This window comes from Aspergillus steynii (genome assembly GCF_002849105.1).
Source record: "Aspergillus steynii IBT 23096 chromosome Unknown P170scaffold_4, whole genome shotgun sequence".
Lineage (NCBI taxonomy): Eukaryota > Fungi > Ascomycota > Eurotiomycetes > Eurotiales > Aspergillaceae > Aspergillus > Aspergillus steynii.
Window position 1 is genome coordinate 2596228 of NW_020194401.1, and position 14143 is coordinate 2610370.

Below are 14143 nucleotides of genomic sequence, written 5' to 3' on the forward strand. Positions count from 1 at the left end.
TCTGAAGTCCGTGAGATATTTACCGCTGGGGTGAAGAAGTTCTAATTAGATGGGAAGAGGTTCAATCCTAGTTTGCGGTGGACAGGATTGAAGTGCGGCTTGGGTGCCGTGTCGAGGTCTTTGCCGGGTCCCGGGTGGCTCTGGATATGACCGGGGACGTTCTCTGGGTTCTGGACCACAAACGGGGTTTCGTGGTCGACTTCCTTGGCCATTAGATTCAGGAAATTGGTTACCTGGTCAGAGCCTTTAGTATAGGGATAGGACAGCAGAGGGTAGTTGGGAACTGACCGGCTTAACAAACCATCTGTCACCCCCCAGCTCAAACCATCCGAGATGGCCACCCCAAGATGTAGTCATCATGACACCGTAAGGGGTTTGCTGGATCTCCTGGAACGGGAGAGCATTGACGGAGGCAATCTGTCAAAGTTAGAATACGGTGCGGGCTGCCAGTAGGTCTTGTTTGTTGCTCACCGGATCATCCTCGGCTTGGACAGCGAAGAATGGGATCTTGATGTTAAGCATTGAATCCGTGGAGGTGGCATCGCGATAATAGGCACCCTCCGTGGGGTAGCCCCAGAGTGCGCATTGTAAAGCCCTGGTAGTAGCGAGAGATAAGTGAGAGGCCCCAAGAAAGCTTCGACATGCTTTTTAGTGATTGCCTACCGATCAAACTCATGCAAGTACTTAATCTTCCGCACTGTTTCAACGTCGATCCGAGGATTCTTCGAGACTTCCTCCACATGCCTGACAACACTCAGTGTTAGTCAAACAGCAGGGACAAAGAATCAATGATTGGAGACCCTACTGTTCAAAAAGTTGCTTCATGCTAGTACCCATGACCTTGCTGTATACCTCAAGCCCGATCCAGCTACTTTGCAGATTGACGGAGCTGATTTCCAGGTTCCACGGGCTCGCGCAGATTACGGCGGCTTTCAATTGGCAGGCCTCACCTTCCTCGCCCAGGTACTATTGCGCCTGTTTATTAGAATGAATTCCCCAAACACACGGGAAGTAACTTACGTTGGTAAGAATATTGGCACCGAGGGAGAACCCGATGCCAAATAGAGGCCGGTTTGGGAATGTCTTGCGCAGCCATTTCACGGCCTGGCGAACGTCCCATGTGGCACGCGCATTATAGAGTACACCGGTTGTGATCTTGGTTTGAGCACAGCCTCTGGAGTTGACCACGCAGGCTTCCCAGCTCTTATCCGCAACCAGGGGCGCAACAATGTGGCGCAAGTAGATCTCATGGGAACCACCGCTAAGGCCATGAAGAACCACCAGCATAGGCTTCGTATCCTCGGAGGGCAGGGCAGAGAACTCGTCCTCGGAGAAAAATGAGGTACGCTCCGGCAGGCCTGAAGGCTGCGTGTATTTCCTCTCCTCATCCATGAGAGGGCCGTCCTTGGGAGGCGTATACGGATCTACCACAAAATCCATGGCGAAATGCCCGCTGAAGGTCGGGTTATCGGCTTCAAAAACCCGACGCCTGTAGTACACCGGAACGGGATCATGCTTCACCGTTGTCCAGGCCGTCTGCAAATGACCGTTGAAGAGAAATGGGTTCAGATCGCATTTCGACGGAGTGGCAGTCCGACAAAGATCCGTCAGCGTTATCTGGTCTTTAGCACCGGACTTGCCGGCCTTTTTCGCCAACAACAGGTTGTTGTCTTTGGAATGGAAGAATGAGACCCGTCCACTCGGTCGAATCCAGGAGAACAAGCCCATTGCGAGCAGCCCTGAGAGCAGGAGCGAAATAGGCAAAGCGCCGAAGATATCGGTTGAGATTTCTGCGGAAGCCATCAGTCAACGCAGTGTTGGCTATGGAGCGAGGATGGCAAAGGATCCCCCTCTTCGAGAGTCCGAGAAAGAGAGGGAAGCGAGAAGATGAGGCACGGCGATTCGGACGTCCTTACTTCCAGGTTTCCTTTGTCAACCTTCAGCATCGACAAACAAGTCAGATCGCATGTGCCTCGGCATCTCCCGATCGGGAATCCATGACATAATCATCGGATCCTTATGTAATCGCAACTATATCAGACCGAAAGGGTGTGGAATGGATTTGAGAGGCGCTTCATTGCAACTTCTTCTATTTACTGGGCAGTATTTGGAGCTTTTATCGTTCTTTTTGACTGACTAAAGGACGTTGTTCCTGAAGAACGCATGTTAGTGGTGATCGGACAGCGAGCCGTACGATGCAGTAGTGGCAGCAGCAGCGATACGCCAGCTACTGCGCTACAGTTATGGCGGTAATGAGGCTTGTAATCGCTTTAAAACTCCGGAAGTGCTCTAGAAATACCCAAAATCTAGATCAATTCCATATATATGTATATTCTCCGCTTCAGCCTGAATCGACTGCGCTGTCCGATTACCTAAGCGACCGCTCAGTCAGCGATGGTGTCAGCCTCAGGCTCTCCCACGTCATGGGCCCCGTGGAACGAGTCACTTGACGGCATTCACGGCCAGGAAGGATCCAGTGGGCAAGTCCAGTCATCCTCCCTCGCAGCCCGAACCATCAGCAGCCATGACCCATTCCCATTTCCGTGGATCGCGTGCAGGCCGTTTGCTGGTCGCCGCCTGATGCGGCACTTGTCCTCCGGATGCGGAAGGACATCTACATGGACGTCGATGCTCGAGGATGCCGTGCTGGATGGAGAATCCACTTTCTTAACCTCGACGTGAAGAATTGCAAGACCGGCATTGGATGGATGCGGCACCCATGCACCCGGTCCAAAGTCAAAGCGAGTTGTTTTTAGCTCCCTGTCAAAGAAACTGACTGCGACTGCGACGCCCATCGGGTCTGTAGGTAATGCTGATAACATCAACAGCGCTGTGACCCTGGCGCGTGCTCCGTTTGCGTGCAAGACTCTGCCCATCTTCTGGGAAATACTACTTCAGCCCCCCAAAGTCCTCTCTCCTTTAACCTTTTGGTTTCCCTCTTTCCCAATGATACTCCCTTGTCACGCGGTGTGTGCCCTCCCATAGTATTTGTATACACCATGCAGCCCCAGAGCCAGCAGGCAACAAGCTGGTTCTCTTTTCACCCATGAGTTTCTGTCAGTCCATCAAAGACGACAATTCGAAGGCCTCGAGGCGTTGGAAGCAGTTGGAAAAGGCCTTGTCCAACCCCTTTCGTGGCCAATCCTCCAAGTTCCCAATCGACATGGCCTATGGGCTGCGTCGCGCGGGACAGAAGTTCAAGGTCATCTCCAAAATGAACCGCTGGGTACGGAATCAGGACGAGGAGCAGAGCGCGGAGGGCCAATCCTCCAGACGATGCCACCTCCTTGAGTTGCCCACCGAATTACTTTTGGAGATCGTTTCGCATCTGCCAGTCTTGCCCGAGGCTTGTCTGGCCCTTACCTGTAAACGCCTCTACGCCATCTTCGCTCCTATTCTGGATTCGAAATCCCTCCACTTCAACCGAGATTTTGCGCCGTTGTTCCATCACTATCGCAATGGACATAACTTTGTCACCCCACGCTGGCAGTTCATCAACCTGCTCGAAACCAGCAGATGGCGCGCTTGTTCAAAATGCCTCAAGCTTCATCCACGAACCTCGTTCCCCTCGAGAGAGCTGAAGAAAAAGCCCGAGGAGCGTGCCTGTAACCTAGGCTCTCTCGGTGGCATCGTCGATCTGTGTCCATGCAAGAAGTTGACTTTCGCCGACAAGATGGACCTGATTAACCTCCTTCAAATGCGCCGCAAGTCGGTGGCAGCATTGGAAGTTCAATTTGGACCCGGGGTCCATGAACGCTTCTGCTGGCACTCTTGTACTGAGAACTATGGGACGACTCGGTTGAAAGTCGACATATTCCCCGAACTCGTCGAGGACGATCAGCTCTTGATCAAAACGGAATATCACCTCTCTACGGGATCCGGGCAGCTAGGAAAAGAAGAATACATGACACCTCGGTTTGGATGTGCCCATCGATCGGTCGATCTGTGGCTGTCCAGCGTCTGTCAAACGACTATCTGTCGCCAGTTCGACAGCTTCTGTACCTCCTGCAAACGGATTTCCATCTGCAACACCTGCAATTCCACCTTGAAATGTCCTCGCAAACAGCCGTTGCGGGTCCATCAAGAATCAGGACAAGCCACGTACTACTTCTGGACGGAACGACGCCTCGGGGGCACATCTCCCATACCCGATCAGACGTGGGCTGCACAACGAATCCACCCCGCCGAGAATCTAATCGATGTGGACAATTGCAGTGAGCTCTGCCCGTGGACCGTCCGCGAGCACCCACCACTCAACAACGCTCCCAACTTAGGCATGGATATCCTCGACAACGGGATTCAGGATCCATCGATGAATCAGCTGTATTCTTCGATCAATATGATCTGACCGTGTCGGTGATTTTATAGATGTATGGTTTCAGACAACAGTCTTAGCTCGGCATTTCTGTTAGAGGTGTTATTATTGGCGATCAGACGGATATATGGAGTTATGTTCTGTTGGGTTAATGTGTACTGCTGCTTTGTTGATGAGAATGACCTTGATTTATTGTATTTCTTGTATGAGCCATCTGTTTTGGTGGAGAATTCTAGACTTATTTAGATGTCGTATGTCCTCCGCCGTAGAAGGAGTAGATGCACAGAGTATAACCAGTGAATGCACAGTGTATAGCTGACTCAGCTGCTGACCGCCCGCGGGTTTCTCCGGTCCGAAACGGAAACGGAAAAGGGCGACGATCGGACGGTCGAAGCGCAACAATTCACCTCGTTTGAGTCCCACGCCAGCGCTTTTCCACGATTCCCAGGAGACGCAGAGTGCAAGAGGCTCATGAGCATCATCTGCATCCTGGGGCGATGAACTATTCAGCACATAACGGCCAGTATCCCTCGCAGTACCTGCAGCAGCCCCCCAATCTCCCGCCGCACCAGCAGACCATCCAACCGCAGCAGCTACTGTATAACAATGCCCCCTCAACCGCCTCGCCATACCCCTATGGCAAGCCGATGGTCTATCCCCAGGTTATGATCCCGACATACTCTCCTTATGCGCAGCCCTACAATCAACAGCCCCAGCAACCGCCCTCCCAACCCCAGCCGCCGCCACAACCACCGCCTCCGCAGCAGCAACAGCAGCAGCAACCACCCCAATATGTGAATCCATCCGATATCTTCCAGCAGCCGCTGCCTTCGATCTCGTCTTCCTTCTCTACCCGTACACCCCCTCAGTATGGAGGACCTCCGGCAGTGTCCGCTCCGAGTAGCACCAATTCACCGGCGCTCTCGACTGCCGCTGTTGCGCCTCAGCCAACAACCAATTCACCGGCACTCTCCACCACTGCTACACCCCAAGCAACGTACCATACCACTCCCAGCGCCAACCAGGCCAGTCAACCCTTTGGGAATGCCCCTCAGCCTCCATCCAATCCCCCGGCAGCAACGAGGCCGAAGCCAATTGCCGCAAACCCCCCAGCGCCGTCGCCGAAGCTCATCCCTCAAGTGTTAATCCCGGCACCTTCCCCGGACGTGCAGCAAAAAATGCCAAAGTCGCCCCCCAAGAAACAAACGCCGCGACCTGCAGCCTCGCAACCTGCACAGAAGCCGGCCAAGTCTGCCATAGATTACCAGGTATTGCTACTGGCCATGGCCGATGAGTATCTCAACGCAGCCCACGGTCACGGGACGACAGTCGCATTGATGAGGCGTGAGATGGAAGTGGAGGAATATTATAAACTAGTCGCCTCCGGTCTCGGTTGCCTAGAGGCCGTGCTCAAGGTTAGTTGGCTCTCTTGCTGGTTCGACCTGATATTGCACGCCTCAGGCTAATCTTGTCTGGTTGCCTTACAGAATTGGAGGTTGCAGCCACGCGTCGAGGCCCTTGTACGGCTGCGGTATTCACGCATCTTGTTTGAAGAGACGGAAAACGACCTTGAGGCAGAAACCGCCTTGAGTAAGGGGGTACGTTCAACTGACCCCAGATTTGCCTACCCCCCCCCCAAACTTGGTCATTTACTAATGGAAGTTTTCTTTTTGGGACAGATTGATTTGTGTGAACGGGTGAGTCACGCTACGAATCTACTTCCGACTCATTCTAGATTTCAGACAAACTTACGGAGACGTAGAACCGCATGTTAGATCTCAAGTATAGTATGCAGCATCTTTTGGCACGGATGCTGCACAAGACCAACCCGAAAGCATCGTTGAAAGCCGTCGATGGGATGATCCAGGACGTAGAAGCGTAAGTTGCATCCCAGCTTTGTGGACCAAACTGTATGCTGACCGATCAAGGTATCGCCATTCTGCCTGGGAATACGCATTCCGCTTTCTCCGAGTGTCTCTCTCATTGTCATCTCTCTCCCATCAAGATTCGGTCTCTGCGATGCACCATCTTCATAAGATTGCGAACATGGCCAATCGCCATGGTGACAAAGCCGTTTCCTCGATGTCGGCCGTAATCGAGGCCTTAGCCCACCTGCAGCAGGGGACCAATTTCGACTCCATCGAGCAGGCACAACGAGCCGTGGCGATCGCACGAAGTCACCAACTCAACGATGAGCTGCGTCAGATACCACAATTGACCACGCTGGTTCAAATGGTCGACATTTGCTGCAGCCTTCTCGAATACGATATCAACCAAGCCGCTCAAAAGCTGAAAATCCTGCAAGACATGATGGATGAGAGGTTAAATGATCCAAACTGGCGGCCTGACGGGTCATTTTCTATTCCTCTGAACGGCAAATCGGCGGGCCCCTCTTCTATCGACACAGGCGACATTTTACAGGTTCAAAGCGGCACTCTGCTTTTGAGCTTCAACTGGCTGCCGCAGCATGATCTCTATGCGCTTTGCTATTTCCTCAGTTCCGTGACCCTCAGCTGCAAGAATTCTCATGATGGTCGCAAGGCGGAAAAGTTCCTCCAGGAAGGAATACGCATGATTCAAGGTTGGTTACTTTTTGCCCGGCATATTCCCACTAGGAGAGATTCTCACTATCAACTATAGGGAGCTTTAAATCGCCACAAGATATCACCGAATCAATGGTCAGCGCAAATAGACGCGTTGAATGGCGCAGAACCTTGTACTGCAACCTACTTCTCCAGCAGGTATTCCTTGCATGTGGCCGCACGGACTGGGATCTGGCAAATAAGACATTGAATGAGCTACGACAGGAAGCGCACAAGCTGGGCGAAGGCCTTCCTAATACAATCCAGTGCTTGATGGAGTACGCGGGCGGTACGATTGCGCAAGCTACGGGGGATCTGAAGACCGCACTTGGATCGTTCCAGTCACCGACCCTCTCCCTGGCATCATTCCCAAGCAAGACCGCACGCAATGACCCTTGTCGAGACCTTGCCATCCTCGCCTCTCTCAACACGGTCCTTATCATTCGCGAGCCAACTCACCCTTCCCACTTCCAACTCCCGACCATCCTGTCCGCTGTGGAGTCATTCTGCAAAGGTAGCCCTAACAAGTACATCCAAGCCGCTTATTATCTTGTCTGCGCAACTATCCAAACAGACTCAACCATCCAGACGAAGCAGTTCTTGCAACAGGCCTTGCAATCGGCCACAGCTATCAGCAACAGCCAGATAACCTGCATGACCCTAACATTCATGAGCTGGAAGTACTTCCGAGGTGTGGTCGGCGAGCAGGCCGAGAAGAGCGCCCGCGCAGGTCGCGCAATGGCGAAGAAAGCCAACGACCGGCTCTGGGTCAGTGTCACCGACGAAATGCTGGCCGAGACCCTTGAGCGACAAGGAAAGAACGAGGAGGCCATGGGAGTGCGTGATGAAGGCCATCGGGTGATGATGGGATTGTCACCGGCCTTGAAAAGATCCACTTGATTGTGGCCTTTCGTTTTCTCTCTTCTCTTTTTTTGCTTTCCTTTCCTTCTATCTTCCTCTGGTTTTCTTCTGATCCTTTTCTCTTTTCCCTGTACTGGTGTGTGTCTATAGGGCTTCAGTTCATGATACCATCTTCGTGTCTACGGTGTAGGGTGGCGCAATTGCTATTTACATGTGGAAATAGGTTCGGCGGAAGGGTGTAATGGAAAGTTTCTTTTAGACTCTTTTTTTTTTTTTTTTCTTTTCCCCCATCAGATCTTTTGTTTATACATCTACCTGTAATAGTAGTTATGCCAATTAAGATCTTCGGGTGGAACTGAGAGCCTGTAGGATAAATATAGTGTACCCGTCCACTATGATTTACAGCCCTTCATGATTCCCATCGACCGACAAACCTGTTCTTTGGTCCGTATTTTCGCATTGAGATATCCAGTCCTTGCATCAACTCCACCCAAAGCCACGGGAATACAATCTCAAGTCTCTCCAAGAACAATCTCGCAGATTCATGCACCCATAGAGATAGCCCGACTGACATTTATTGTATATTGTATAGCAGTGGTAAAACATACATAAATATACTGCTCTTACAAAATAACCATTAGGGAGGAAAAAGAACGAAAGGAATCAATGACATGAAAAGAATTAAACAGCCAACCAGACAGACACAGATAGATCATCAGGCCATAAAACCGCAATAAAAAGCAGAGATTTGAATCAAATCCCCCTTGTTAACCGAACTCCGTTCTTTCCCCCATACGCCAGTACCCCATGCGCCAAATCAACAAGCCATTTCAGTGAGATCCCTCGGGGTTAGGTATAAAGACAGCAAAGGGTGTGAGTGGGCGAGATTCCAGAATGAACTGATGGAATTGCAGTATGTTATTAGACTTTCAACGATTTCCTGTGAACTGGAGTCTTTCCCGTGTTGCACTTCATAGCTGGCTGGTGCCCTCCCCTGCCCTCTTGTATAATGATGTTTTTTTTTTTTTTTCTTTCGTTTTTTGATTTGTCCCACTTCTTATGACTGGCAGTCACCGTCAGGAGGTGAGAATTAGCCCAATCCACCCCAGACACCACGGATTCTCCGAGCAAGTTGAATATCCTTCTGCATGATGGTGACACGCTTCGCGTGGATGGCGCACAGATTCGTGTCTTCGAACAAGTGGACAAGGAAAGCCTCTGCAGCTTCCTGGAGGGCCTGGATGGCATGCGACTGCCAGCGCAGCTCGGAGCCCACGTCGGCGGGGAGGAGCTCCAGCGCAACCTCGCGCACAAGTCGGGCGAAGGGGAGCTTCTGGATAAGGAGATCATAGGTGCGCTGGTATTTGCGGATTTCCTTCAGGGCGACAGTTCCGGGCTTGTAGCGACGGCTACGGCCTTGCGGGGTGGGGTCACCGGCTGCGAGGACGCGTTAATACAGGTGTTCGTTGGAGAGCGAGCATTGGATATGGGTGGGTAGCGTAGCACGTACGTTGGACATCGGACTTCCGCGGCGACGCGGCCGGTCGCTTGCCTCCCCTCGATTTGCGCCCACCTCGGGTCGACGGCGAAGCAGCGGCCTTGGAGGGGCCTGCAGCGCTCTCTTTTTCCACGCGACCAGCGCTAGTCTTCTCTCGAGGGGCCGAAGATATCTTGCGACCGCGTCCTGTCTTTGGGGGCATGGCGACTGTGTTTTTGTTGCGATATGATACAAATTGGATTGGAGCGAGTTGGTGAGTAAGCGACTATGCGACTTCGCGCGTGATTCAATCGGTTTTGAATGAAGATTGGATCACTCTCTCCTAACGGGGATGGACGAAGACTCTGTTGTTTATTTCCGGCGGGTGGAGAACGCTCGGATCGACGATGCTCCTTGTGGTTTGGTAGTGGGTTGCGATCGAATTGACCGTCCAATTCCAGCTGGGAAGGCCGTTAGAGACACGCCGTCGGCATGCAGAAGAGAACTTGTCTGGAGAGAACCACCCAGGGGGGGAAAGAGAGGGGAAAAGAAATTCCAGGTGGCTGGGAGAGAGCTCCAGCCGGCATGCGACTGAAGCTACTCCGGATTGAGGGCGCGTGGCGCGTGTCCCCGCCGAAGCGCGCGTCAGGGCACGTGAGACGGACATGACATCGGCGGGCCCAAAGCGGAAAAGGCCACCTTCAACTCCTCCCGGGGTTGTTGTCTCTTGTTCCTGACTCTCTGCATGGTGAATTGGTGATACAGAACAGTCCTCGTCCTTCGTCTGTCCCCGCAGCGCCAATCTCGCAGCCTTACCCCTCCTCCGACCTGGATCGCACCCATATCGTTGATTAGCTCGCGCGATTCGATTGATCGTCGTCTGTTTGGCGGCCCGCAGCTCCTATCTACTAGATACCGACGGAATGGCCGCCATCTGGGGTAACGGGGGACAGGCCGGGCAGTTCCCCCTGGAACAATGGTTCTACGAGATGCCTCCCGTGACTCGATGGTGGACGGTGGCGACCGTGGCTACGTCCGTCCTGGTGCAGTGCCATATCCTAACTCCTTTCCAGCTGTTTTACAGCTTTCGCGCAGTCTATGTCAAATCCCAAGTAGGCCTCACCTGAGCCTTGCAGTAGACATGAAGGAGGCAGAAAGCTAACCATCCGGCAGTATTGGCGATTGCTGACCACCTTTTTATACTTCGGTCCGCTGAATCTTGATTTACTTTTCCACGTCTTCTTCCTCCAGCGGTATTCGCGCCTGCTAGAGGAGACGTCAGGTCGCTCGCCGGCCCATTTCTCGTGGCTGCTTTTCTACGCCATGACCTCCTTATTAATGCTGTCGCCCTTTTTGTCCCTCCCGTTCCTAGGCACTGCCTTGTCCTCGAGCTTGGTCTACATTTGGAGTCGCCGAAACCCCGATACTCGCCTTAGCTTCCTTGGCATGTTGGTCTTCACGGCCCCATATCTCCCCTGGGTGTTGATGGCATTCAGCCTGGTCGTCCACGGCATTGTGCCTAAGGATGAGATCTGCGGCGTCGTGGTTGGACACGTCTGGTATTTCTTCAACGATGTCTACCCGTCCCTCCATGGCGGTCACCGTCCTCTTGATCCTCCCGGGTGGTGGATGCGCTTTTTCGAATCCAGGGCCGGCACCGGCGATGCGCGAGGAACCGACACCGCGAACTTTAACCGTGACCTGGCGGCTGCTGCGGCGCCTGAAGTTCGATGAACTCTATTCCCGTGCATCATTTTACCCCCTTACATCTACCTCGTGCCAGTCAGTCATATCGGAAACGCAAACCCGCCTACACAATTTAAGGGGCCTTTCCCTTTCTTTAACAGCTGCGTATACATCCAGAAGGGGTTCCCGAGTTCAGAACCGAACAGAACAGAACATGAATGTGCGATCTAGCGTCTTAAACACGGGGACGCGAAGACTCGTCTACTTTGAGATCTGGCCTACGCTCTGGTCAGCCTTCACTGCGTGCTCTTGCTTTCCATGGGGAAGAAATCCCGACGAGCAGAATGCGTGGTTCGACTCAGCCTACAACATCCTACAACATTGCGATCCAGCATAAGGAGTGGTGGGAAGAACCAGGATGAATTTATTGGTTATCGCGTCATATTTGGAAGGACTTCTCGCCAAGCCAAGGCCAGTACGAACTGCAAAGGGTGGATGGAGGAAGAACATAGAAGGAGTGGCTATGGTTAGAGGCAACTACTTTCGGTCACTTTTATCATTACCTTGTGACCGCCCGTGAGGGCTTTTTTTGTTGGCACATGTCATGGGAATTACCGAAGGAGCGATTTTTTTTTTAGACTCCATCTTACCTTAATTCTATTTATTTCCGCGATAGACCAATCGTTCCATCGTACCGATGCACGGGTGGATATCGATTCAGCCCGTTGGATTTCTCTGCTCAGCCCAGTTCGATTTAGCAGCACGAAAGGATGATGCCTGCTCCCATGACGATCTGCTGCCACCCCGCAATGGCTTGGAGGTTGTCGGTGCACCGTCCCACCCTCGTCGCTCCGTTGACGCGACGTCATCCCCAGCATGCTGAATGCACTCGACACCAAGGATGCGAACGTAGCTGCGTGGGCGCCACTGGGCTAGGATGTTGTATTAAAAAACGGTGGCTAGGATTTTCTGGTCGCACTGCACTGGGCCAATCCCCTTGGGTTCCGTGCCCGAGTACCGCAACGGCATACATCATCTTGCGTGGCCCGAGTCGCTGGGATGGTCAACGTGGCGTTTCTCCCATGATCATTTGTCGTTGGCCGATAAGTTCCCTATCTCGGCAAAAGGGATCACCGTTGCCTGGGCTGGGAACCAAGGATATCCTCTGGGCTGTGGGGGTGGGTAATTCATGGCAGGCAGACAGGGCTCAAGAAGAACATGGCTGGTGCAAAGGGGAGAGGAGGGTCTTGGCTGACGATGAGAGAGACGATCACACGCGACAATTTGACGTCAACGGCAGACCAGCCACTTCGACTTCAGCCGGGCGACAAGATTGGATCTCAGGGAAGTCGAGTAGGACGGGGCGTTCGATGCCGGGGGACCGATCGGACGTCACTGACCACTTCTTATCGTAAGCGTTAGTGTTTCTCTTTTGACGCGACTCTGGTCAAACGATGAAACAGAAGGCCATCCACGCGTCTGACAGACGAGGATACGAATGGGCGAACGAGGATCTGGACGGTGGGGCGTTGCGAAAGCGACATGCATGGACGCTGCATAACTGATTGAAATTATTAAATGAAAATGAAAATGCACCGCCATGCGGGTGGGTCGCAGGCATCGGCACTCGGTGATTGGATCTCCGTGGTGGGTCGCCATGTGCCGGGGCGCTCTTGGTCGTACTCGTTTGGGTCGTCTGCCCTCCCTCCTCCGGAATTTTAAGGTTACCTACCAACCACTACTCCGTCCTGCGTAGACACTCGCTCGTCCTATTTCAGGGCATCCCGGCCGGTGGACCGGTGGCTGAGCCTGCAGACTGCGGTTGCACGATCGGAGAGCACGGTAGGTCAACGTGCATGAAACTTCAGTCAGCACCATTGTTATTTTCGTCCCATCATGCGGTGGGAGCACGCCCCGTCGAAGCTGTCCCCACGCCCACTCGGAAGCTCGAAGAATAATCGAACTATCGAACCCATCCATCTGATATCTCGGTTCCAACGGACAAAGAAAGTTCAAAGAACACCCGGTGGAAGACTCGGAAACCCACCGTGACACCGTCTGGGAAACCGTACTCGTAGCTACACCCTCGGTTCTAGTTTCCACTCCGGTTTGGCGGGAATGGAGCATGAGAATGTGCCCAGGAACTTTTGCTCCAGAGACCAGAGTAGAGTCCTGAGTCCTGACTACGGAGTAGCGTAGTTCTCCGTTCTCCATCGTTCTGTGCTGCGCTGTATACGGAGTACGCTCACGAAGTACATACTACCTAGAAAGGGTCGGTTTTCCCCATTCGGCCGTGGAGAGTTCTGCTGCCTCAGGCAAAACGCCGCGCGCCCAGAATTGGCCAATCGTTGGCGTGAATGAAGGGTTCCAGTCCCAAACAACTACCTCCGCGGAGGCCATACAGAATACCTAGTAATACTGTAGTACGTACCTACGGAGTAGGTACTCCCAGCGTGAATGACTCGGTTTGCTGCAGGAACTAATGTACTCTACTGCGAGAGTCTTATTATTATCACAAAGTACTGCGTACCTACTGTACCTACCCTTACCACTTCGTGGGTGAGCTACCGCCGTACAATACTGGCCTGTTACCATCCCCCGCCCGGTAAATTACAGGAGCTCCAGAAACTTCGAGTGAGACTCCTTGTCCGTTTCATGTTTCAACCAAGTATGGACGAGTACGATTACGAGCACCCTGACACTGACACGCCGAAGGAAGTAAGGCTTTCTTGGTACGGGCCCAAATACGAGCAGCTAAATAAACCGTCGACCGTAAAACGTCCCTGGGGTCTGAAACTAACAATCCCCCGGTCCCCATTAGCAGGTACTAGAGTCGCGAGAAGCGGTACGCAGTAGTTTGTTGGTTGCTCAGGGGTGTGTGGTATTAAGATTAAGCTATTCCCAACAATTTCAATTATCGAAAAGACCGATCATCTTCACCTCCATGCTCCATACGGAGTGCAGACTGAACATACCTACTGTGCCTAGGTACTCCCAATACTCGGCAGCCTGGCAAGGCGATGACCTCAGCCGATACCGTGCATATCAGGCAACATAAAAACCACAGGACAGTGTGCACGATGATAACATGGTTCCTGTATCCACGTCCGTGGGTGAGCATCAAACATCCGTTATTGGCAGAGACGCCGCGGTAGAGGGGAACGTCGAACTGCGTAATCACCCCTCTGCGGTATGGATCGGTAGCCACTTTTTATCTGTTTT

At 52.7% G+C, this 14143-nt stretch overlaps 4 protein-coding genes across 4 annotated transcripts; 2 read left to right on the top strand and 2 right to left on the bottom strand.

Annotated features, from left to right (window-relative positions):
• Nucleotides 1–41: 41 nt before the first annotated feature.
• P170DRAFT_408779 (putative hydrolase, alpha/beta fold family) lies at nucleotides 42–1728 on the bottom strand (the record flags this gene model as incomplete). The annotated part of the gene is made up of 6 exons (XM_024846745.1): nucleotides 42–233; nucleotides 289–417; nucleotides 472–595; nucleotides 664–744; nucleotides 806–966; nucleotides 1021–1728. The coding sequence occupies 6 exons, from the start codon at nucleotides 1726–1728 to the stop codon at nucleotides 42–44; spliced, it is 1395 nt and encodes a 464-aa protein (XP_024704779.1).
• Nucleotides 1729–3163: 1435 nt separating this feature from the next.
• P170DRAFT_447131 (uncharacterized protein) lies at nucleotides 3164–7797 on the top strand (the record flags this gene model as incomplete). Its single annotated transcript, XM_024850854.1, has 7 exons — nucleotides 3164–4323; nucleotides 4764–5730; nucleotides 5803–5913; nucleotides 5995–6012; nucleotides 6078–6193; nucleotides 6244–6896; nucleotides 6956–7797. 7 exons carry the CDS (start codon nucleotides 3164–3166, stop codon nucleotides 7795–7797), a joined length of 3867 nt encoding a protein of 1288 aa, XP_024704780.1.
• A 551-nt stretch (nucleotides 7798–8348) lies between these two features.
• Nucleotides 8349–9785, bottom strand: P170DRAFT_464893 (histone H3). Its single transcript, XM_024852285.1, has 2 exons — nucleotides 9269–9785; nucleotides 8349–9195 (listed from the first exon to the last, which is right to left on the bottom strand). Exons 1-2 carry the CDS (start codon nucleotides 9456–9458, stop codon nucleotides 8849–8851), a joined length of 537 nt encoding a protein of 178 aa, XP_024704781.1. The 5' UTR covers nucleotides 9459–9785; the 3' UTR covers nucleotides 8349–8848.
• Nucleotides 9786–10158: 373 nt separating this feature from the next.
• Nucleotides 10159–10969, top strand: derA (putative ER-associated proteolytic system protein Der1; the record flags this gene model as incomplete). The annotated part of the gene is made up of 2 exons (XM_024844279.1): nucleotides 10159–10347; nucleotides 10409–10969. 2 exons carry the CDS (start codon nucleotides 10159–10161, stop codon nucleotides 10967–10969), a joined length of 750 nt encoding a protein of 249 aa, XP_024704782.1.
• Between the last annotated feature and the right edge of the window lie 3174 nt (nucleotides 10970–14143).

Bases quoted from the DNA above. Each gene is read 5' to 3' on its own strand.
- P170DRAFT_464893 (XM_024852285.1), bottom strand. From the start codon at position 9,458: ATGCCCCCAAAGACAGGACGCGGTCGCAAGATATCTTCGGCCCCTCGA. The intron at 9,196-9,268 runs GTACGTGCTACG...GCGTCCTCGCAG, and splicing joins GCGGAAGTCCGATGTCCAAC to CCGGTGACCCCACCCCGCAA.